Here is a 24,943-nt window from a genome sequence, read left to right as displayed (position 1 = left end):
CATTAAAGCATAAAACATTATTAGACGAAGGCTATAATATACTTTACCATTAATTACTATCAGATTCTGATTCTGATAATTGCAAATCATCGTTCAACAGATTATTTGGTGGCATAAGGACGGTGGGTGACGAAGTTGTATTATTCAAATGTCCTAAAAAAAAAAAGGATACGTATTCAATTAAAATATAATGAGGAAAAAATTTTCAAAAAATCATTCTGAAAGAAATACCATTAGTTCCCATTAACACTGGAGCATTCTCAGTATCAGAATCACTGTCTGAACTATCTGAACTTGAGCTACTTGATGTAGAATCACTGAGAGCTACTAATTCACTGTCTACAGTTATGGAAGGTTTCATGGTAGACTGAGTATTTGTTGCAGGGGACGATCTTGAAGGTGCCGAAGAGTTTACAGTTGGTAACGATCCAGATGATGGTAAAGGACAATCATCGTTGTCGGAACCGATCATCGGCAAACTAGCCAGAGTCGATGATGCCACTTGTGGTTGCACTGGTGAACTAAATGGTGAACTAAAGTTCTGTATGTTTTTAGTACGTTTAGAAAAAGATCTTAATATAATTTTATAACATTACTACATAAATACAGCTTGAATGAAATTCAAATGAAATACTGTTCATATGGAATAATATCTGTTACCTATTAGTGAAAGCTGAAGGTGGACTTTTCCCATGATAAGGAGAAACTCTAAGCGGACTGTACTGTTTCGGATGTAACTGCACACTGGGTTCCCTTTTCTTTCCACTTGTAACTTTCGTTCTTCCATTTGCCCTTCCATGCGTGGGACTCCTTTTGGTTTCAACCGGAGTTATAGGTCTGTTGCTACTATTACCTCCGGAAATCCCTAAGTGTGACTGAGACTTGGGTTCGGTTCTAAAAAGTAATATATGTATATACTATAATTTAATAGATAGTATGAGAGTATAAAACCATACCGGGTCTTTTTGACTTGTATGTTTGCCGTTAACTTTTCTAAAGTAATTTCTCCTGTAACTCTATCAATTATTAATACACATTCTTTGCTATAGGGTCTCTGGGAACCTTTAAACACTGTATGAGGAATTCCAGCACCATCTAAATGGGGGACAGTAACTGTCATTGTGTTGTTTGCTCCAACATCTACCATTGCCACTTTAGAAACATCCACACTGGCTGGTTTAAAATCATCTGAAATGAAATACATTTAATTTCACAATCGCTATCTGGAAGTTGATCGGTTTGGCAACTGCTGGTACTCTTTGTACTTGACATCCAGAAAATTCTCTCAGAGTAGATTTATATATCTATCATATAATATCTATTATATAAATCGACATACTAACATTTCAAAGTATGAAAAGCTGTTGATCTATTATTTGTAAATGTAGGTCCGAGCTTGAGTTCCCGAATTTCGGGTCCCAAACCCAGGCGTTCTGCCATGTCACGCCCGAAGCTTGCTTCAGGAACAGAGGTGACTGATTTCATTGAATACACCTTTATTTATCACTTCTTGATATCGTGAATACGCAAGGTGCTGGAGGCACGTGAAATTTACGGACGATCTAGATTAATCGTCCCAGGTTTTACTAATTATTTTGCCAAAATATGGCAGACACGCGCACTTGTGTTTGCCAGTAACTGCCAGTAACAGCTGCTTCGAAAGTTCCTTCGTTTATACTGTTACGACCGATTAGCCAGTTCGTTCATTTGATCTATTATGTGTATGGAAAGGATTATCATTAAATTATATTTTAATGAGCATCAAATTAGTACGCTATATAAAAGTCGAACGAAAATATTACAGCTCACACAATAAGATTCGTTGACCTAGTTACTCCTGATATCTGCACTCATGAAGATCCACACTTATGGTTAATTCGATTGATAATTTAAGAATTCGTTATCAGAATTAATTACAGCTGTTCAATGCTTCGTCGATTCGATCGAACTCAAGATATGTTACGATTGATCTGTTCACGGATTCTGAGCAACAGCATTGTAATGAACCTTTTACTGATTTCAGCAAAAATTAACTTTCCATAGAATTAGAGGAATTATTTAAGTATTATCATAGAATCTGTATCGAATATAGATGGACTATCTGTACTCTATAATATCCCATGACGGACATGACGTTTAAGGTGATGCGAGCGTCGAAAACTTCACCGACAGACCCTAGAAAAATCCCTAGACGCGAGTTCTCAAAATACGTCCTCATTTCTAAACAAAATGCAAAAAAACTTGAGGGACGTGTTCAGGAGGCTCTAAAGAATATTAGTCTGGTCCTTATATTATCCAAATCGTCAAAAACTTATAAAATATTGAAATAGCTGTCTGTCAACGGTCAAGAAAATGGCGGATCGGACTCAGCTAGATTGATTTATTCGTAATATAAACATTTCTGCCAATAGTTTGTCCAAATAGGCACAAGACTAATATTCTTTGGGTCGGATGGAATAAAACGAGCACCCAAGGGATGATGTACAAGTCTCCAGGTAGAAGTAATTTGAAAACTACGATTTCGTTGATTGTTCACTCGCGAAAGACGCCAACAAGGTAAAACAGACCAGAAATTTAGTTTCTCGTTCATTCTGTAGGGCGCAGTTTGTTCGTTTGATTAATAAACAATTGTAAAATTAAAAATAATAATTAAATAATTTTTAATAGAATAATTAAACAAAATTTTGCAATATACCCACGCGGAAATGTAAAGAAATAAACAATTGAAATAGATATAACAATAATTTGATTAATAAACAATTGTAAAATATAAAATAATAATTAAACAAATATTAACAAATATCAGATAGAAATAGTTAAATCTGCGGAACCGGTGAAGCGGAACGTCATGCTTGATTGCGCGCGCAGCGCGCCGGTACAAGCGCGACCTGGAGAGAGGTCAAATCTAATCAGTCTTATCGCGACCGCTGAAGGATACGGATGGATCTGTCAAACATATACCGGTACGGGTTGATACCATGGATATTCGTGCATGGATTTATCAGTGTATTACCACAAGTGTTACTGTGTTTGCCTATAGTGTTTCCTATAGTGTTTCCCATGTGTTTTGGAATATTTATACGGATATATTAGTTCGTTTTATGGTGTGGAACCCCATGTACCTGCATGTGCTTTATTGTGTTTTATGGTGTGGTACCCCATGTACCTGCATGTGCTTTATTGTGTTTTATGGTGTGATTCCCTATGTGCTTTGGCATATTTTTACGGATTTATTAGTGGGTTTTATGGAGTGGTACCCTATGTGTTTTGGCATATTTATACAGATTTATTAGTGGGTTTTATGGAGTAGTACCCTATGTGTGTTGGCATATTTATACGGATTTATTAGTGGGTTTTATGGAGTAGTACCCTATGTGTTTTGGTATATTTATACGGATTTATTAGTAGGTTTTCTGGAGTGGTACCCTATGTGTTTTACTACAATTTTGCAAATATTTTATGGTGTTCTATGGTTTTGATCTTCATGTGTTTTGGGATGTATTTATTTGCATGCGTTTTACCGTATTTTATGATGTAGTTATTCCCATATAGTTTTGCATGCATATTTTTAAATTATAGTATGTATTAGCATATTAACTACAACAAATTGAGAGAAAATATATATCGTTCAAGAATCGTGATTTTTATGCTTCCAGATGAGTGCTTTGGCTAGTGAGGGTACCGTTTCTTTGACGAGCCAACAGTCGAGCTATGGATCAATCTAAGATGCGTGGCGAGTGCAGTGGTGCAAGTCAACGATCGGTGAGTCGCATGCTTTAAAGTTCCTCCGGTTCCCATCATGTCGTAGGACGAATGGTCCGTAGCGACACGGGAATTGGTTGTAATTTTTATTTTTTGAGCGAGCATAGTGACCCACGAATATCACTGTATCATTTTATACAATGATAATCGTGCAAATTGCTTTTTTCTGTATTTTATGCCTTAGCTCAGGATAGGGTTTTCTTGTACATATTTACATACATAGATTTCGAGTTTAAAAATGTAGAGAAGTCGGATGACCCTCCGACTTCACAATACACTTTCTTTTTTATATGTACAAGAATTTATTTCGCGATGAGCGCATTTCAATATCAAAGTAATAAGCATGAATACTATTAATTATTATAACTACTTACTTTGATAACGAAATCGCTCTTGAAATTGAAACGTTTTTCCGATTTTACTCGTGAAATTGGCATCAGTTTAGTATATGGGCTGGCCCCCAGGGGGGTCAGTATTTGCTCTTCAAGCATAATTTAAAGATCCCCTTTAGTCATGTTGCTAGATCAGGATTTTCTATTTTAATTAGTGTTGCGAAAAATTTCCAACGCGAGAGTAAATATGACAATGCACTGACTAGTATTCGGTGGGAATCCTTTTGGTTTTTAAACTCAGTCCAATATTTTATTTATTTAATCAAATTAGTTACAAGGATTCCGCGGCATAAGACCGTGAACACCATCTCATGGGAGATAAACCCATGCATTACTAGGCCTTTGCAGGCGCAGCTTTAGGATACGGAACATATGAAAATATGTTACCATATTCTAAACTGTAGTCCTTTTGTCTATACTATGGGCGTCCGTCAATCTGACACCGTTGGATGCAACGTGTTGGACGGGCGGGTAGCGCTCTTAGCGAAGGGGTGCATCCTGTCCTGGCGTTACGACGTCCAGGCGGGGTGGGTGGTATGTAGCGTCTGGCGTAAGTCTAGGGGGCGTGAGACCCTTCGTTGCCAGCTGATATTAGCAGTGCACCATGTTTGTGTCATAGTTGCTCAATTTTGCTTTTCTGTATTTGCTCTTCAACCTTTATATTTGCAAAGTCGAGTCACTTTTATTAAAAATAAAATCCCCTGGGGGGGCCAGCCCATATACTAAATCGGAATTACTTTTAATAAAGTGAGAATATCATCTTTAGTTTTTGCTAATCATACGTTTTAGCTTAGGCATTTCAGCACACATGAAGAAAACTGGTAGGTGAAAATACCTTTGGCCTTGTTCATTTTTATGCCCAAAGCTCATTCGGGTACTTAGATGTACTCGCGTGGGTGGAGGGCGGTGGACAAGGTTTAGTTTTAAGTGTAATACATTTTCGCGACTGACAAAAGTAGTGAACCAATAGTGAACCACGATAGAAGTTCCACATGTGTGTGTGTGGTTAGGATGTGGGATTTGTATCGTTTATTAACAATCTTAACTTACTATAACATTACAAAATACTTATCAAGAATAAATTGAAAAATTTTTACATTAGATAATTGAATAGAATACGAAAATGAAATGTATTACTTTAGCATAATGTTCACTATTATTTGTCAGTCGATTTCAGCAAAAAGGTATGATTTTATTAGAGTGTGAAAGTTGAATTGAACTCGGGTGTCGGAGGCGTCCCGGGACGTTCTCCCTAGGTGTAGGCATTTTTGCACCCGGGTGGTTGTATGAGAACCGTGGAGTGAATTTTTGTGAGAATGATTTTTGCCCTTTTTTAAATATAGCGATAGGCAGGCAGGTAGTTTACTTCTGGTGTGATTGAGTTTAGTTTATAAGTAGGTAGGGCCAGAGCAAGCTTTCATGTTTCTCTTCGTATTCTCCTCTAATACGTGAGAAGCTTGTATCTGGGGTTGGGAAACCAAAAATCAAGAGAAAATATGAAAATGCAATTTAATTAATTTATCAATTAATTAATTTAGCATTCTCTCTTGATTTTTTCAAGGCCAAGCCTTATTAGTTTGTAAGTCGTAGTCGTGGTACTAGACCCGATTACAAAAATGAAGTATTAAAGTGAAAGTGCAGTGAAGTGAAGTGAAGTGAAATTAAAAAGTGTTTTGTGCTTGGACATTTGCAAAAATTGTGCAGGTATGCGAGTAGCGATTCAAGGGATCGTTGCTCGTTTACGTGTTACGTTTTTACAAATGTCTGAGCAAACGTAAAATTTTCGCGAGTGATTTTTGTGAGGCTATTGCCGAAGAAAGAAGAGGCTATATGCTGAAGAGCCCCGGCAAAATTTGCCCAGAAGAGGGGAACTACTAATGGCTCTCCATCTTCGGATGGACAGTCATTCTGTCACTATGCTCGCTAATTTGTTTTTTCATTTTTTGTGTTTTTCCTTGAACGGTATGAATAATACCGTCCAGGATGTATTGAACTCTACATTTTACGAGTTCAATACCCAACTCGTTGAATGGTCAACTCGCGATTTTATTTCCCCTATTTCTTTTTCGTTTATTGCTTTATTGAAATAAATTATTCTTTTCTTATTGATTTGCACATCAATTATATTTCATGTTCTTATTTTAATTATGTTCTATTTATTTAAAACCTACTCTGAGATTGTAATGATAATTATATATTCTGTTTCAGCATTTTTCATTTCAGTTGTAATCGAAATTATGATGTTAATTATATTTTCTATTTCAGCATTTTATTGTTGAATTATTTTTTAATTGTTACAGAAATTATGACGTTAATTATATTTTCTATTTCAGCATTTTATTGTTGAATTGTTATTTTGTTAATTATGATGTTCATTATATTTTCTATTTCAGCATTTTATTGTTGAATTGTTATTTTGTTAATTATGATCATTATATTTTCTATTTCAGCATTTATTGTTGAATTGTTATTTTCTCAATTGTTTATGATATTAGGATGTTAATTTCATTTTCTATTTCAAGATTGTATTGTTTAAATTTTTATTTTATGTTGTCTGTTTTGAATGGTTTCACGTTATTGTATATCTAATCCTAATAATTGTTTTCCGTTACAGCATTTTATTATTAAATTATTATTATTTTCGCAATTGTTTTTGATATTAGGATGTTAATTTTATTTTCTATTTCAAGATTGTATTGTTTAAATTTTTATTTTATGTTGCCTGTTTTGAATGGTTTCACGTTCTTATGATTTTAGGGTGGGTCACTAACGTAGCCACCTCCATGTGGTGTGACCTGGTAATTGATATCGTTTTCTAAAGATAACTTTTAGAAAGCGATATCAAGCTAAGAGCTACGATAAAAAGATTTATATATTTTTTAATTGGGAAACAATAGTTTAAATTCAGAAAAGTATTTTCGGGATTGCAATATTACCATATAAAACGTATAACTATAGTAATTTTATAGTTCCTGAAAAAGGAACCTGTATGATTTTTGACTAATTACAAATGACTAATTACCTCCTTCTTTTCGAAGTCGGTTAAAAATAAAATAAAAAGAAAATCACAAAATATGGAATTTAGAAAGAACAAAGTTATTTGATACGCAATGGTAGAAAGAAATCAACCCTGGCGAAGATATTTCAAGCAGAGACGTTGTACATTGGAAAGGCCATGACTTTATCCATGACTCTGGTCAGACGCCAGATCTCGCTCTTGTCCACAGAACACATAATTTCTGCTTTTCATTTGATAGAAATTCGCTATGTTGACTAACAAATATTTTTCTTATAACAATTTTCGAGAGGAATTCATTATTGAATGAAAGTAAAAATTTGCATAAATGGAGGGTGGATGGGATGAGGTAGGGCTGGTCTCCAAACCACAGCAACCTCCTCGTGGTGAGAACTGGGCAATCGTTATTATTTGACGACTAATTAATAACTGTATCATTATTTCTATGGTAATAGCAAATAATACAAGTGAATAATAATGAATGCATGGTCAGTATTGTTTAATTATGTACTTATACATATAGCTATCGTAGCATACACGTGTCATTTAGGTGTATGCGAAAGGTGACGTAGTATAGCATGCCGTTAGTTGATAGGGTTGATAGCATGCAATAATTGAGGTGGCGCTTAAATCAGTTTCTGTTCGGCCTAATTTTCGATGAAACGTTGACTGTTTTACCAACGCGGAATTCGAAGTTCGGTCTCGACGCTCTAAAGAAATGGATCTCTCATTGGCCTTTTTTGATCTTAAAATTAGTACTTCATTGTTACGTTGGGTGGCGTTTATGAGTCTGTGTTATTACATTATATCAAATATATGTATTTTTTACGAGAGAATAGTACCATCGGATGAACGAATTTTGGTTTTGTTTGCGCATGTTGGCTCTGATTGGTTCTGCCACGCTCCGCTACCAAGGTAACACGCATGCGCTGTATGGCTGTATGGTATAAGACCCGCTGGGCAGAAAGTATATCCGGTAATCATAAACTTGTGAATTATAATTCACTACCTTTGTCCTTTAATAAGCCGTTCCGTTCGGTCCGTTCCTATATTAGTATATTTTGTCCACCGTGTATATGGCGAATGCAATGGGAAGTAAATCATGGCGAGGTAGCGCTACTGGTGGGAGAAATTCTGAGCTCAGTCGAGCTGCGCGAAATGATACTATTCTCTCGTGAAAAATACAATATATATTAGTCAAACAAGATATATTTTAATATTTGAAATTAAGAATTGTTATTAATGTTTTCAGAATATGTAACATACGCAGAATGTTAATTGCACATGTACATTTATGTACTAAGGTAATTTATTAATAATCAAGAAAACAGGTTATAAAGAAGGTTAAAGATACATACATAATGTACATTTGTAAATGGTATTAAATTTATGTAACAACAAAATTCGAATAATTTATTAACATGAGTTTACTTATTAGAAGAGCTTTTACTTCATTAAGTAAATCTTTAATAACTAAGGAACATTTTAGTCCACAAGTGATGATTGTTCATGCTTTTCACAACAATCAAATTTTGTATAATAGAAGAAAAAAAGCATCCAGTGATATTTCACTCAATTATTTTAATGCATCAAAAAGCAAAGAGAAAGAAGTATTCTTAGAAATAATACGTATATATCTTAAAGAGAATACTTTGCTAAGAGGACATACACAATTTATATTAAAGGCATTAAAATACATGAATGAATTTGGTGTGAATAAAGATTTGGAAACGTACAAAGCATTACTAGATGTATTTCCAAAAGGGAAATTCATACCAGTGAATATTTATCAAGCCATGTCTTATCATTATCCAAAGCAACAAGATACAGCTATAGAATTGCTTGCACAAATGGAAGATAATTTTGTGATGCCTGATTATGAAATGCAGCAAATGATATTAAATATTTTTGGCGAAAGAAGTTATGTTATTAAAAAATTTTGGCGTATGACTTATTGGATGTCAAAATTTGCTCATTTAAATCCATGGCCAGTCCCTGAACCTCCACCATCAGACCCTAGAGAATTAGCACACTTAGCAATAGAAAAAATATCTAGCATAGATGTACAAAGCAATGTTACCGAATATAGAACAAAAGATGTACCAGATGCTATTGATGATACATGGATCGTATCTGTTATGAGCAGATCACAACAAGAACTACTTGCTGTACAACCAACTGACAAATCCTTATCTGTAGAAGGTCCTTTTATAATTTGGACTGGAACTACCTGCATGGATTATTTTGTACTAAAAGGGGAACCAATAAAAAGAGAAATTATTTATGAGAGTTATGATGGTAAGATCGAACTGTGCCTTAAACATTGTTTACTTTAGACTGCAATAAGATTTTTATGCATTCTACTGTATTCTTTCAGATATTTCTAATTTAGAAATTCCCTTTTGGGAAAGGCATCACTTTAAAATACCTTATACCATTCATGAACAGCCTGATGGTGTGTATTATGCGATATGTGCTACTGGTACTTCTTCCAAAGATTCTCTATTATCTTGGATAAGGTGCTTAGAAAAAACAAATCCCATTCTAGAACATATACCAATAGTGTTCAAATTGAAATCACTCACGCAAGAAAAAGCACTTATTGAACAAGGTGAAAATAAACCTGTTATGGAACAATTACCTTCTGATACAGATGCATTGAAAGAATAGTTAAATGGTTTATGAGCATAAGTAACATAAAAATGTATAAATAAAGTATTTATAATGCTTACTATTTATCTTTCTTCTTGTCCACATATCAGAAACTTCCTCAGAATAATTAATGGCCAGTAGCAAAGTAAGTAAATTCCTAAAGATATATTTTTTTCTTGTAAAATTTGAGTAATTTAGATAATTTGCATTTACAGGATGTGAATTAAAGTTTCACTCGAAATAAAAACAACATTTATATTCACGATGAACACTTAATTCGCAATGAAACAATGCGTATCTATCAGTATTCTTAAACGAATTTTTTGACCTCCTTCGGGAGCATGTACCTTAACGTATCTACATTTATACATGAATGCTCGTATCAAAATAAATTCGTTTAACTTTTAAACTTGTGCATGTATAATCATGTACTGCCAGTAAGTGATCGTTCTTTACACGGTTAAAACACTTTCCAGTACAAGTTTTATAAAAGTGAATATTAAATTTCTAATAAAATAGAAAATAGAATCTGCAAGTATAAATTAACTTTTAAACAAACATGCCAGTAAATAAATTTATAAGCGCCTCTTCAGCTTATATTAATACATCATATTTATCATACTTAAAGTGTAAGTATCTTTTTATTAATTAATATTTAAAGTTTTAATGGATCATGTAGTAAAAATTCATTCAATTACTCTTTTAGGGTTTATCATACAAAATAGATTTTTTGTAAATGATGTAAAAAATTGTTTGGAAATGCCCGCTTGCAAACATGTACCTCCTACGTATACGGTAATATTTCATGTTATTGTAGAAATTTTAATTTTATCTATTGAGTTTATCGATTGGGTTTTGCCTAAGTTAACGATGTCTTTTTAATCTAGGGCAAATGCTACGAAGACATGAAAAGGGCACACGAGACGATTGTATCGCCTTCTTTAAAACCATTTTACAAAGAACCGCTAATTATACACGAAGGCCGAGGACAGTGGTTGTGGGATCATCGGGGAGAACGATATTTGGATATGTTTGGCGGTGTCGCTACCGTATCTGTAGGACATTCTCATCCGTAAAAAAATCTTATTAACTGTTGATAACAAAGTTTTGAAAAGTTAACACGAATTGAATTGAAATTCAAATATTTATCGAGCAATAAAAATCATTGTTTTTTACTTTTCAGAAAAATAGTAGCTGCTATATTTGAGCAAGCATCGAAATTGAACCATGTGTCTTCTGTCTACATGCAACCTCGTCTACAAGAATATGTGGCCAAGTTGATCGATAAATTTTCAGGAAAGTTGAAAGTAGTCTATTTAACAAACAGTGGATCTGAAGCTAACGAATTAGCATTTTTGATGGTTAGACTTTATACTCGCAATCAAAATATTGTTTCTTTAAAAAACGGCTATCATGGAGCAACTTATGGAACCTCAGCATCTACTGCATTGAGTAACTGGAAATATCCTTATGTTGTACAACCACCTGGTTATATGCACGTAAGTGCAATACAAATATTAGATCCTTTATCATTATATTAATACTATTTAATTATTTCAGATGGTATACCCAGATGTATACAAGGGTAGTTGGGGTGGTTCCAGCTGCAGAGATTCCCCTGTACAAGTGAGTGGAAGGAATTGTGCCTGTGGGGAGAAGGAATGTATAGCTTCAGATAAATACTTTGATGATTTTAAGGAGACATTTCAATTTAGTTTGCCATACAAACACAGTATAGCAGCATTTGTAGCTGAAAGTATTCAGGTACCTTATTACCGTACGAATAATGCAAAATAATTGATTTTTGTTTTTTTAATTATAGCTACTATCTATAAGCATTATGTAATTTTTAGGGAATAGGAGGAACAATACAATATCCTAAAAACTTTCTTCAGAAAGTATATGATTATATCCATGCACAAGGTGGTCTGTGTATAGCGGATGAAGTTCAGACTGGTTTTGGTAGAACAGGGGAGCATTTTTGGGGCTTTGAAAGCCATAAGGTTGAACCGGATATAGTGACGTTAGCAAAAGGTATAGGTAATGGATTTCCTCTAGGCGCAGTAGTAACAAGCGCCGAAATTGCTGAGAGTCTAAATGCCGCTTTACATTTCAATACGTTTGGAGGAAATCCGCTTGCTTGCGCCGTAGGGATAACGGTGCTTGATGCAAGTATCGCTTATTAAAATATTAATTATTTAAAATATTGTTGGAACATGAATAATTCTATTTCAGATCATAGAAAATGAACGTCTTCAGGAGAATGCACATAAGGTCGGTACTTACCTGATTAATCAATTAAGTACGTTGTTATCAGAATTCCCCAATATTGTTGGAGATGTTAGAGGGAAAGGATTGATGATTGGAGTTGAACTAATTTCAAATGCCGAGACAAGAAGTCCTTTAAAAGCTGAACACATGCTTGATATTTTTGAAGATATAAAGAATATGAAAATTCTTCTCGGAAAAGGAGGAGTACATGGGAATGTGAGTTAAATATTTATAATATTTAAATATTTATATATTTATAATTATTTATACATAGGTACTGAGAATAAAACCACCTTTATGTATAACAAAGGAAGATGCAAATTTTACAGTTGCAGTTATAAGAAGAGCATTAGAAGTTCATAAAGAAAAATACCATAAATAGATCAAAGAACAATTTAATACATTAAGCGAATACAATCCATTTTGTTTGGTATAGTCATTTATATTACATTTGTACAATATAATTTCTTTCTTTATTGTTATTACACCTTAATTTAACATGCAGATTTTGTGACTACACTGCAGTCACTACAATATAATTGTACATGATGCTAATGATTCACAATATCCATAGACAATAAAGATTGATCACTATGTATGTACAAACGTATGTTTTCCTAATAAACTAATAATACGTTTTATAGAATCGGATAAACAGATGTCCAAGTTAACAAAAATGTAACGAATTAATGTGAACATTTGATACCTTTTACCATAGTTTCAGTCTTCCTGATAAAATGCGTAAGTTTACTCGATAATTTTCTTGACGGAATAATTATTTTTATACAAATGCAATTGTCATGGTAATTATTTTACAATGGTAAATGTATTTTTACACGTTGTTTTTTAATCATGTATTTTAAGTTAAACTAATATATAAAATTATATGCAGATAAACGAGAACAATAAGTTTCATCCATTTTAAGTTAAATAAATTATATCTGAGTATTTAAGAACCTCCATGTTTCTTAAAATTGTAACAATTAATCAGTTTAATGGAAGACCTATTTATAACAGCATTATAAGAAGAAACTATATTCTCCTAAATAAAAATGTATAAGGCTGTCAACAGAACATAAAAATGAAGACATACTGACAAATATAAATGCAGTCAAATTTCTTATAACGAATTAAAATATAATGCATGAAGACTTTTAATAAATGGAAATGAGATTTGGCACAAAATTAGAGTATCAAAAGAAATAATATGAACACGTGACTCTATCAGTTCCTGTTATTGTCTAAAAACTGCTCAAATGTATTCAGCTATACAGTTTCCCATTATTGCTTGTATTATAAAATACTCAGTTCTTTTAGAATATGATATAAAAAGAAATATCAATAACTATCTGTTTAGTTAATGAAATCTAATTCTGAATTCCGAAAAGGTATTAAATTTTACTTCCGTCATTAGTCATAAATAATATGAGTCATATTAAGTATGAAACATGTAGGTACCCATTAGTAAAATAAAATTTTCTTTCAAACCTTTAAGCAATTAAGTTAGTTAGAACTATTTTAGAATCTGGGAGCGTGTCAAGAAGGTAATGAGAAGAATCTGTCATTGAAGCAAGATCAGCTTCTAACAATGCTAACTGAAGTTCCCTTCGTGCTTTTTGTACAACATACACCATTAATGAAATGCCTATTAAAATCTGAAAATGAAATGAAAAAATATATTTTGTGTTCAAACAATCTTAATATTTTGATGAGAAAAAAAACAGAATGATATACCTGAAAACAGAAGACAATGTAACCAGTTGCTGCTGTTGATTTATCCTCAAGAACATCTTGCATAGATCTTAAACTACTACCAAGATAAATGTTGATGATCTGAGCAGGTAGTAAGCCTAATGCACTAGCTACATGGTATTGAAAACCACCCATATTACTAACCTGGATATTTATATACATTATTTTTAATATAAACTTTTATAAACACAATTTATTTTTGTCAAAAGATACATACCGCGAAAATTGTGTTCTGTAGACCAAAGGGAATCGGAGTTAATCTGGCAAACAACACAACTTTAAAAGTTTGTGGTCCAGAAATAACCCTAAGAATTGCTCTTGCAGTGTTATTTTGCAAAAGTGTTCCAATAGGCAATTTCGATGACAATGCACTAAGAGTAACATGTGCTATGGCTATTCCCAAATTGGCAGATAACACTACCATTACTATACCTTTTAATATACCAAAGAGGTAACCACTAGCAATGATAAGAAATAAATAACCAATTACAATAGGGAATGAAACCACGCTAAACAATGCAATGAATATTACAGTAACAACCCATATGTTTTGATGTTCAATCCAATAAAGTAGGATTTTAATATAGTCCCTACAGATGAAAACAATTGCTCCCAGAAGAGCTAGGGTAGCAACTGTTACAATAACGTAACATATTGAGTTTGAATGGATGCAATTGCATTGTATTGGAGTAGAACTTTTTGATGGACGCACACCAGCTTCTACGTTTTCTATATTAATTATATCCATGTCCAATGCAATTATTATTCATTATGTATACTAAAATACTCATTTCAGTGCCATTCTTCTGTTATGACCTGTTTAAAATGTATGAAATATTATTGCATGTATATGATAATGTTTTAGATATACAGACATTTCATCCTTACCAATGTTATGTCAAATTAATGACACTAATAAAATAAGGAAATTAATTATTACATTGGACTTTTACATTGTTGTGTATATTCATGGTAAAACATATAACTTTTACGATGAAAACAAATCGTGCTGTGATTACAAATACAAAAAGGACTGAACATGACACTGTTTTCTAGGTGTTATGATTTTGGGGGTCCCAGACATCCCTAGATCAGTATAACAGTCGTGCCTCTTTTACTACACCTCGTATTTTCAACTGAAAAAACACAATTTTGATTCTATTTTTTAGAAATCAATCAAAATCAGTAGAAGACTGATAAATTATTAAAATAATTGCTTGACAAATTTGTATTTTAAATAGATTGCCATGAAAATACATTTAAGTAAAGGTAGCCGGCTGTGTGGCGGTGGGGCGGACGCAGGGCCGGCGTTAGAGGGGCGCGCGGTCGGGCAATCGTCCAGGGCGCTAGATCTGTAGTAGGCGTCGCAGCCCGGTGTCTCTAACATGCGAATATACCGATATTTTCTCATTGTCTCTTCTCTCTAGCTGCATCTCATGTAATATTACATATATGCTATATATGCTGCGACATTTATGTCTACATCTTCCCTGATTAGCCCCTGAATGGGTGCCACGATAATCTTGGCCGGGGCGCCAATATTGCTAAAACCGGTCCTGAGCGGACGTACAGCTCTAAATCTAAATTAACCGTTTCGCGCTGAAGCGCATCAGTCTGTCTTCGGACGTCGGAGAAGAAGGATGGTGTACTTCGATGCTTCGACAGCAGCGCCATCTATACAAAAACGGCTCAAACTACTCAACGACTTACCTACTGAGATTTTTAAAGGCGGGAACACTAGCGCCGTCTATCAGAAGGTAGCGGAAACTTTACAACAATTTATCGGCTGACAGAGTCGATAAGTCGGTAACTTGTTGAATAGTTTCCGCTATTTTTGTATAGATGGCGCTGGGATCGAATCTGTACCACCTTTTATCGGCATTTTTAAAACTTAAATAAATTTAAATGTGTATATTATTTTTAAGTACTGACATACATTAAATCTTTGACTATTTATCCTAAAAGATCATGACTCCTCGTGAACAAAAGTATGTCCAGTCTTTTTGTATATGACATATAGGAGATAGTAGTGATGGGAGAGTACGATGGTTAGCATAAATGTAATTATAAATGAATATTTAAATGAAATCTTTTGTTGTAATTCATTAATTGTAGTTCTAATTTTTGTCAAATAATTGATTTCATTAATTTATCTATTTTTGAAATGAAAAATCTCCGCTATCCATTACGTTTTTTGCACTGTAGTGCAATAGCGCATTATTTCATGTATAATATTTAGAATAACATTTAAAAATAAGAAGGGAGAATCGAAGGTTTATAAAACCACAAGATAATATTCAGAATACTAAGGACATATCGGTTGGGTTTCAGTTAGAAAGTAATAGGACTAGGAAAGTAATATTTCCAGTTGTACACTTGTCAACCTTGTTTGTGGTGGTCGCGTCGGTATGGCGGCATAACGAATTTTTAAGGTTACAGAAAATATACACGTTATACTTAACAGATATAATGATTGTTTTTCTGTCTCTTTGAATGAACACTGTCTAAATACTGTGATCGTTAACACTAATCTGTAATTTTAGGTGAATTCTGAGCCGCTAATGTCAGTAACAAACGGTGCATTTAAATTATTCGTACTGTTGACAGAATGATCGTCGATAGGATTTTGCATTTCGGATTCATCGTGACAGTGTTTCTGAATTTATACACTATAGCCGAAGATGATTCGACTACTGACTCAAAATGTCAGTTCGGTAAAACATTACGAAAACAGGTGAATCCAGAACCATTGAATGGAACATGTTTACGAGATATCGTGGTCCGATTGTCAAACGAGTTTCGGTCGATCACAAATTCGGAACTCGGTTTAAAATCCTTCGAAATATTGCTTAACGAAATGGAATTTGTAAATGTTTCAAGGAGTTTGAACAGCAAGCTAAATTTATTGGCTGATAAATTAAACAAGAAACTATCGTCCTACGCGGAACTTCTTAAACAAAGTTACCACGTTGTAGAGCCGATTTTAACGAAGAATGAAGATCAATTCATTTATTCTGGATCTTTAAGTGGATTAGATATCATATCAAATGGGTTGTCTGATTTTTGCTCACAGATTGCTCAAGGTATTGAATTTAATTATTTAATGTTTTTGTTTGTTTCTTACATGTTTTTGTATATATTTCAGCTCTGGCAATTAATATAAGAAGTCAGGAATGGAAGAACTTACATCTGTTACCTTTTATGTATCCTGTTACTATGTGCGGTCCACCCAGTGCAGGTCACAATATTGGACCTCTTTTGTTGTCCCAATATTGCCCAAACAAAAAAGTTTTACTGCTACTTGAGCATGGCATGTTCATGTCTGAAGGGGATATTACTTTAGCTCAGATAACTGCAGAGACAATAATTGACATGCTGTCTCAGTCAGACCATATTAATGTTATTGGTCTCTCTAGCAATAATTCTATATATTGTAAAGATGGTTTATTGAAAGCAACAGATGTCAATAAGTTTCAGTTAGCACGCTATATTCACAGCTTAATCAGGACAGGTATAATTTATTTTAAACCTTGTAAGTATTATCATTAGCTTGTTTTTACAGAATCATCTTATTTAATTTTTAGAAACAAATGATACATTGGAATTTAATTTCAACAAATTGCTGCAAAATGTGAAGGGTGAAATAGTATTTATACATTTGACTAATGTACTTAAAGCTACTTCGCCCATAAAGAAGATAAAAAGCATGATATCTACAGGGAAAGTAAATGGTTACTTAAGAACAGTTCTGATTCTTTCAGGTGCACTTAAGTTGTATTATATATAATTGTTTATATTTTTTGTTGTTATATAATTAACGCTATACTTTTTTTCGTAGATCAAGAGGCACATACAAATGATAACAAGTACAATAGTAGTATTTTAACTCTTCCAACACAGAATATGCTTGGTTATGAAATATCAAAATTATTCTCTGATTTGAAATGTTCAGGAGAACATAAGAAAGATTATTACCTGTCTGATCCATATTTTGACTTGTATAGTAAAACAATGACTTTGTCTATTGGACATATTACAGACAAAGCACTGATATCTTTAGATATTAAATTACGAAATTTTCTTGATGATATAACATATTTTAATGCCGGTTTCCATATATATGCTATATTATTTGATAGCAAAGGTACAGTTTGGATTCATAAAGATTTTCCGCGAATGGAAATGATGATGGATCAACCCTTCAAAGTTAACTTGCATCACATTGAAAATATTAGTCCTGAGACCGTAAATACGATGATTCAGCAATACGAAGGTGCTCTAAATGTGAAAACAAGATTAGGCGAACAGGTATATTAATATTTGTCAATATTCGTACAGTTTATATTGATTTAGATTTTATATTTTAGAAATGGTATAGATGGAAACATTTGGCCTATAAAGATCTGATAGTATGTTTGGTGTCAGCAACTAATGAAAGTGTAATACCTGTTGCAAAATTGGTGCCAACGTCATCGACAAATATTTTACATCATCGTCTCGACCTACTGTTACATAGTATTACCGATAAAAGTATTCTATGTACCTACCACAATAAACTTTTAACTTTGTGTAAGTTGATAATCATGAAAAGTGTACCTTTAAATTTTAGGAAAAAATATATATATACATATTTATTTTCTAGCAACAGGAGTGGTTTATCTTTCTCCATGGTGTTTCCAGTCACCTGTAGAACAGCTGAAATTATTGGAAACCGGGCCTGCTGTAACTGTTCAAAGTTACATGGCGTATCTAAAAGATTTAACAGGTGTTTTAGCTAATCCTGGTCTTCATCAATCTGTTAGACCAGATGTAGCCACGTTGACTCAAATATTAGGGCACTTTAAAGATAGACACACAGAAAGTACTTTAAATAAATTTATAATAAGAAGGTATATTACTGGGACTGTGAGCGGAGTCTTAGAAATATACCCAGGAATCATGCTTGACTCTAGTTTTGATCCTAAAAGACGAATGTGGTACGGGAAATCATTGGAATATCCTGGAAAATTAGTCTTTACACCTCCTTATTTGAGCGCGGGTGGTTCAGGATACGTTATTACTTTGAGTCGTACAGTTCATCGTAATTCAGAATCCAGAACAAACGATATTGCTGTAGCAGTTCTATCTATGGACGTAACAATGGGTTTCATTGCTAGACTCTTAAAAGAAATGTTTCCATTTTGCAATAATGTTACAGTGAAATGTTTCCTAATGGATGACAAAGGATACTTGGTATCTCATCCAGCATTGTTAGAACCAGTCGGAAAGATTGAACAACAACATTTGACGCATAAAGAACTGTTAGTTGCAAATGATATATTGAATCATGAATTCTTTGTAAAAAAGAAAGCATGTGCAAATTATTTAGATGGTACTGTACAAAGATACTATCAGTTTAACACTTCCCTCAATGAAGTACTTACGAATATCGTCCATGGTGAGCATTGTGTCAAGTACCAAGTAGCAGCTGTACCTGGAACAAATGTATTTTTGGGAGTAGTTAACATAACTTGCAATTTATTGAGAGCATTCTGTCCATGCAGCACTGTAAGTAATAACATAACTACTCTTTATGGATATCAATGTTCTTAATGCTTAACAAAAGTATCTTAAATTATCATAGATGGATCGTTCGTGTTTGAATTGTAAAAGAATGGAACAAACGGAGTGCGAATGTCCCTGTGAATGTGCTTTATATTTTTCAAACTGCGCGGAGTATAATATGCACGATATGCGTGATCTCGAACCTTGTCCAGTAATGTATGAACACGGAGGAAACTCACAGATGTCTTGGATACAATCTACAAACTTAAAAATCTGTCCGTCCATTGATTGTAAGGCATTTAAGATGGAAAACGATTGTCTAGGAATAGTAGGCTGCCAATGGTGCCATGTAGATAGCGACGGAGAAACACTTTTACAAACTCCTTTTTGTAGCGACATGTCTCGATGTTTCAGAGGCATTCTTGGGTCTTATATACCCCTTAGCGATGGTATATATAGTATGTGAATTCCTTCTTAAATATATAGATCCTATTTTCAAAATAGAATGTTTAATTGGATTTTTATTTTGTTTTTAGATTCCCAGTCAACCGAAGAAATTGCAGTACACGAATGGCCATCCGTCGGGCCAGTAGCTGGTGGAATATTAGCGTTTCTTTTAATACTAGGAATTATGCTTTTTTGTTATAGACTTCGTTCTGTGCAATCTGGTTTAGAACATCAGTGTTTGCATATACATACATCGCCTGATATGTTACGCATGACACATTTAGAAGGAGATGCAGAACCTATGGAGTTAGAACAAACGAAAAATAATTTAGATTCTCTTATAAAAGATAGTATTCCTCCTATATCGCCATATAAGGTATCGACGAACTACAGGAAACCACCTGGAGGTGATAGCGATCATGGGTATAGTACAATGACACCCTACGATGATTCTGAACAACAAACTTTTGCTGAACCATTATTGGTAGTTGGCAATAACACCGAACCTGATCTTCGAAGACGATCTATTTGCCTTCCGTCTCCGACAACTCATTTAGGATCTCCTCATCATGTTTTAGCACCTGTTACTGTTCATTGTAACATGGAAGCAAATTTCTGTTAGTGAGTATTTTAAGTAAATATAAAAACCTTGTTAAGGTACGATTTGTTTAATTAAGAAAAAAGTTGGTAACTTTTTTACATACATGTTAAGTTTCTACAAACTGCAGTGATATATAGAGATATATATGTCCAATAATATTATTTAAAGATAATATTTTACACGAAAACTTTAATTGTAATTACATATGTTGCAATAACTGGAAACCTTATACTGTTATTACTTTTCTTTTTATTAAATCGTGTGTTTTTACTTAAGTGCGACGCGACAAATCTAAATGTGTTCGAATATTACTTAGAACAATCATCTATTTTTGATATAAGAAACAAATGGTGTAACTGAAGTATCCCATATTATTGAAATTACTTTTGGAAATTTACATATCATTTTAGGTAATTTTGTACGCATAAAATAACGGGATACTTGATTCTACAGTTTGTTTCTATTACGTACGTAGTTGAAAAGTAATCATCACAGATTAATTATTTATATATTCTATAAGTGTAAGCTATGTAGTTTTAAGATTTACGATAAAATATTGACAGATATAAAATTATTGCATAATTATTAGATATTTACATTTTTATACATTGAGATACTGTTTTGGAAAAGATGTACAGGTTTCTATTGTATTAGAGACGTTAACTTCTATATCAAAGAATATAACGATTTAAGAGACAATCTCGTAAGAATTTACATTTCGTGTATACATGACTGAACTACTTATGACATCATCTTGCCAATATTTTACTGTTTACTTTAAGAAAAATGCGATTTATTGTAAATGAAAATTTTACTATTTTTATAAATGAAATTTACAATAGTTACTTTTTGAGTAATTTACACGTTGTATCAGTATTTTAATTATTAAAACATAATAATTGTCGTTGAAAAAGTATAGTTTTATTATTATTGTGGATGAAAAATACAAAAAATTATCAAAATTCCTTATTTATTTATTCAAATGTTTCAGTGATTCGTGAAAAATAAATTTCGATCGTTTCCATTAGTTTTAAATCTATTATTTAGTTTGTAAATTATATACCAGAAAAATTGTGTATACACAATCATTTTTATTATATTTTATACTAGAACTTATTATATAATATGAAATATGTTTTTCGCTTAAGGTACAAAATCTGGATTTTTCCTTAAAATCACAAAACCTTCCATAATCGGAGTTAAAGGAATATATTCTTCTGTCGCAAGCTCAGCTCTTTCACCGTATGCAAGCAGGACAGGTGTTGTATGAGTTTGGAAACCAGTAATGGTTTTTGGTTTTCCTGCTTGACCTACGACGTCGACGGCAAGACCCACTCTTACTGGTACAGCGAGTGGATTTAATTTTTCATCAAATGTCACCAGCATCCTTGGCTGCATTGCTACTGCTAACGTGTATAGCAAGTAATGTGAACGACCAAGAATGACTGCAAACAAAAATTATATCCATTTAATGAACCCCAAATCATTGTAATGTTATAATAGTTTATAAATACTCACTATTTTTTACATCAAGGAATCCAATAAGTGTAGCTAAAAGTCCAGCTAGCGCTACAGGACTTAACACTTGTCTGTCACTGTGATAAGGAGATAACGTTAATGTACCTTTCCCAAGATGCGTTAAACCTTGGGCAATACGAACCATGAACAAATTGTTCGGGTCTTTAGCATGAAATTGAGCCAGCTGTCTTAACATTGCAGCTAGACGAGCATTGTTCGTTCCTGCTCCGACTAAACCCATCGCAAAGATTGCATTATGCGCTACTTCAGGGTCGCTGTCATGAGAAAATTTCGACAACGTATCTAATATATTCAATTTCGGATTAGAAACAGATATAAGTCCAAGTGCGAGAGGGACCGACCGCCGTATAACAGGTTCGCAATAACGCAATAAATGACCAAACGTTCTGTACGCCATTTCAGCACCAATTTCTTCTCCCATTGCAATCAAAGCAATGCCAAGTACGGCGATTGCTTGTCTAGAACTAAGGTCTTTCGCCTTATCTTCTTTCTTTTCTTCCTTTTTATCTTTGTCCTTACGGTCGCTCTTGTCCTCTTTTTCATTAGACGGTTCATAATGTTCGGAGCAAATATGCAAAAGATGTTGAATTTTAAGAACGTTCCCAGTACCAGCATATGCACACACTTCTACCAGAGTCGTGGACATTGATTTGAAAGGTTCAGGTACTATTTCTAAAGCTGCAATGATTGCTTCTGCCGCTTCTTGTTTTCCCAAGAAGCATAAACCAAGACCTAACGGTAGAAATCGTGCATACGTGTCTTTAAGATCTGCCTCTGATTTTTCCATCAAAGTATGCATTATCGTGGTAGTAACGTAAGCGTTGCAGGAACCTACGGCAACCATTCCAAGCGCAAGACCTGCTACTCCTATCACTTCCCAATTAGATTTGGGATCGCTTAGTACTGGAACTAAAAGACTTAAAACAGCTTCCCGATTTGAGCCCGCGTACGCCAGACCAAGACCAACTATTGCACCGATACGCATAATATTACTGCTATGTAAAACGTAATCAGAAAGAAGAGCCAAAGCGGGATCGCATTCGATCCTAACACGACAATTGACAAGACCACAAGCTAACAGCGCACCAGATTTGATGTAATCCTCAGAGGAGTATAGATACTTGTCTATCGGTGTTAAACCACCATCAACATCCCATAACAATACAAGACCAAGAGACGCTGTTGCACTCAGCATTCCGTGCTCTTTATTCTTATACAACCATCTATTTCCATCTTCTATCAATAATTTGTCCTGACCAAATGCTGCGTTTACAAAACCATTAACGAAACTTGCAGCGAGGTTCTGTCTTGCTGAATCAACTTGACCACCTCCAAATGCTGGTCTTGAATTCTCTAAATGTGACTTGTACACGTCCTCCGGTGTTTTCGGCTCCATTATATCTAATTCTCGTGCCAGATTCAAAAAGTGGTAATTTAACAAAGAGTTAGACATTATTTCTACCAAATCATCGTACTCTGGAGTGGATTCAGGTAATTCTAGGAAAATCTGTTGCCTTCCCAGCATGAATGCTAATTGCTTTTGCACTGAACTGAAACAAAAAAATAATGATAAATAGGATTTTTCTTCTTTTTACATGAAATTAATTTGAATATCAGTTCAACTCACAGATCCGTGCACTTTGTAAATATATCTTCAATGAGTGGTAAGTCATTCAGTTGCATAGCCAATCTTACTGCTTGTGGAAACTGACCAAATTTTCTATACAATTTAGCAGCAGCATGAAGAAGAGTACTATTTTCAGGATCTGCAACGTATGCTACACAACTTGTTAGGTACAAACAAACTCTTTGATATGCACTTTCATCCACATATTGTTCTAAAAGATCCAGTCTTTCAATTTCCATTAATAAATCACAGGCTTCAGTTTCTGCATTATGAGCCATGTTATATGGTACAATTTCATGTACCAGAGCAATTAATTTCTTTGTAGCTTCTGCATCATCCGAAAGCTCATCCCATTCTCCTGCCAATTCACCAGACAAGTGCCTAACATATTCGTGTCCCCATTCTCCAATAGCTATTGCAGATCCAGTGAGTCTGTATTTTAAGCATTCTCTACCTTCGCCCATTGTCATAGCAAGAACAGAAATAACATCGGAGCATAGCTCTTTTGCTTTTACATCTGCTAACTTATCATATATAGCTTTCATGGTATCATAATTAGGTCGCATAAATTTAAGAGGCTTTGGAACACTGGTCATCGAAGTTGTAGATGCACGAATATGATTGCGAAGTGATTCTAAAGCAGAATGATGTAAACTAGTATTGGGATCTTGTAGGCGTTCAACCAGGTGAGTTAATTCCTCCTGCAGGAGTTTATCTTCTTCAGACTAAAAGATATTACATTTAAAAAAAGAATGTTAGTACCTTTCCCATCAAACACTGAAATATCGTAATATTTCAATATTAACTGAAATTACCAATTCATTTTTATCCTCCTCCTTTCCGTTTTTGACATCCTTACTCGTCTTCGACTCTACTTTTACGCTCTCTGGCATTTTGTTTCAATTATATCATACAACGAATACAGAACAGAAAATTCAATTTCCTTTTAGCAACTGATTACAGTTTAGGTTGGAATGACCGTATCCTCTACTTGCTAGTCACCGCTTTTTATCATCAATTAGATACTTATAAGAATCGTCTCTGCATGTTATTTCGGGAAAATCGTTTTGAAGGTTCCCAATTTGTTTTTCAGATGGATGATTTCCTCAGCTAGTGCTAGAAACCTACAGAGGATATATGTACCTACATGAAGCTAGCCGGAAGGAATAATAAAATATGATTATTTTTAATTTTTCTTAGTATATTTCGTTTGTAAATCGTTTGTGACTGATTGTGAATCTATTTTTAACGTTTGTGACAAATTAGTTCTTTCGTAATTAGCAATTTTATTTCAATCCCGATGTGAGCCGAAAGTTTTTAGTAATTTTTTATAATAAACA

At 33.8% G+C, this 24,943-nt stretch overlaps 6 protein-coding genes across 12 annotated transcripts; 3 read left to right on the top strand and 3 right to left on the bottom strand.

The window, feature by feature from the left end:
- Positions 1–48: 48 nt before the first annotated feature.
- Eaf (ELL-associated factor) lies at positions 49–2,343 on the bottom strand. Of its 4 annotated transcripts, none has more exons than XM_076691515.1 (6): positions 1,810–2,343; positions 1,344–1,712; positions 957–1,188; positions 661–894; positions 232–521; positions 49–153 (listed from the first exon to the last, which is right to left on the bottom strand). In XM_076691515.1, exons 2-6 carry the CDS (start codon positions 1,483–1,485, stop codon positions 50–52), a joined length of 1,002 nt encoding a protein of 333 aa, XP_076547630.1. In that variant the 5' UTR covers positions 1,486–1,712; positions 1,810–2,343; the 3' UTR covers position 49. The 4 variants fall into 4 exon arrangements, with proteins under 4 accessions (XP_076547630.1, XP_076547628.1, XP_076547627.1 ...); XM_076691513.1 differs by having other exon boundaries at positions 232–533; positions 1,803–2,134; XM_076691512.1 differs by having other exon boundaries at positions 232–533; positions 1,810–2,134.
- Positions 2,344–6,926: 4,583 nt separating this feature from the next.
- Positions 6,927–9,840, top strand: ECSIT (evolutionarily conserved signaling intermediate in Toll pathway, mitochondrial). Of its 2 annotated transcripts, XM_034337564.2 has the most exons (3): positions 6,927–7,958; positions 8,423–9,468; positions 9,548–9,840. In XM_034337564.2, exons 2-3 carry the CDS (start codon positions 8,592–8,594, stop codon positions 9,838–9,840), a joined length of 1,170 nt encoding a protein of 389 aa, XP_034193455.2. In that variant the 5' UTR covers positions 6,927–7,958; positions 8,423–8,591. The 2 variants fall into 2 exon arrangements, with proteins under 2 accessions (XP_034193455.2, XP_076548032.1); XM_076691917.1 differs by having other exon boundaries at positions 6,927–9,468.
- Positions 9,841–10,310: 470 nt separating this feature from the next.
- On the top strand, positions 10,311–12,510 carry LOC117610316 (alanine--glyoxylate aminotransferase 2, mitochondrial). The gene is made up of 8 exons (XM_034337561.2): positions 10,311–10,451; positions 10,529–10,617; positions 10,710–10,894; positions 11,006–11,321; positions 11,383–11,586; positions 11,676–11,990; positions 12,058–12,309; positions 12,368–12,510. The coding sequence occupies exons 1-8, from the start codon at positions 10,382–10,384 to the stop codon at positions 12,473–12,475; spliced, it is 1,539 nt and encodes a 512-aa protein (XP_034193452.1). The 5' UTR covers positions 10,311–10,381; the 3' UTR covers positions 12,476–12,510.
- Positions 12,511–12,736: 226 nt separating this feature from the next.
- Positions 12,737–14,936, bottom strand: LOC117610318 (transmembrane protein 64). Its single transcript, XM_034337565.2, has 4 exons — positions 14,734–14,936; positions 14,063–14,661; positions 13,828–13,989; positions 12,737–13,748 (listed from the first exon to the last, which is right to left on the bottom strand). The coding sequence occupies exons 2-4, from the start codon at positions 14,591–14,593 to the stop codon at positions 13,584–13,586; spliced, it is 858 nt and encodes a 285-aa protein (XP_034193456.1). The 5' UTR covers positions 14,594–14,661; positions 14,734–14,936; the 3' UTR covers positions 12,737–13,583.
- A 1,112-nt stretch (positions 14,937–16,048) lies between these two features.
- On the top strand, positions 16,049–21,345 carry LOC117610313 (VWFA and cache domain-containing protein 1). 3 transcript variants are annotated; one of them, XM_034337557.2, is made up of 9 exons: positions 16,050–16,277; positions 16,389–16,928; positions 16,991–17,356; positions 17,430–17,606; positions 17,684–18,153; positions 18,213–18,414; positions 18,488–19,392; positions 19,469–19,847; positions 19,926–21,344. In XM_034337557.2, exons 2-9 carry the CDS (start codon positions 16,454–16,456, stop codon positions 20,456–20,458), a joined length of 3,507 nt encoding a protein of 1,168 aa, XP_034193448.2. In that variant the 5' UTR covers positions 16,050–16,277; positions 16,389–16,453; the 3' UTR covers positions 20,459–21,344. The 3 variants fall into 3 exon arrangements, with proteins under 3 accessions (XP_034193450.2, XP_034193448.2, XP_034193449.2); XM_034337559.2 differs by having other exon boundaries at positions 16,049–16,928; positions 19,469–19,838; positions 19,926–21,345; XM_034337558.2 differs by having other exon boundaries at positions 16,050–16,928.
- A 26-nt stretch (positions 21,346–21,371) lies between these two features.
- Rpn1 (regulatory particle non-ATPase 1) lies at positions 21,372–24,719 on the bottom strand. The gene is made up of 4 exons (XM_034337560.2): positions 24,419–24,719; positions 23,604–24,328; positions 21,956–23,526; positions 21,372–21,882 (listed from the first exon to the last, which is right to left on the bottom strand). Exons 1-4 carry the CDS (start codon positions 24,494–24,496, stop codon positions 21,581–21,583), a joined length of 2,676 nt encoding a protein of 891 aa, XP_034193451.1. The 5' UTR covers positions 24,497–24,719; the 3' UTR covers positions 21,372–21,580.
- Positions 24,720–24,943: the final 224 nt, after the last annotated feature.

This window comes from Osmia lignaria, chromosome 13 (assembly GCF_051020975.1).
Source record: "Osmia lignaria lignaria isolate PbOS001 chromosome 13, iyOsmLign1, whole genome shotgun sequence".
Classification (NCBI taxonomy): domain Eukaryota; kingdom Metazoa; phylum Arthropoda; class Insecta; order Hymenoptera; family Megachilidae; genus Osmia; species Osmia lignaria.
This window is presented reverse-complemented; position numbering and strand designations above follow the sequence as displayed.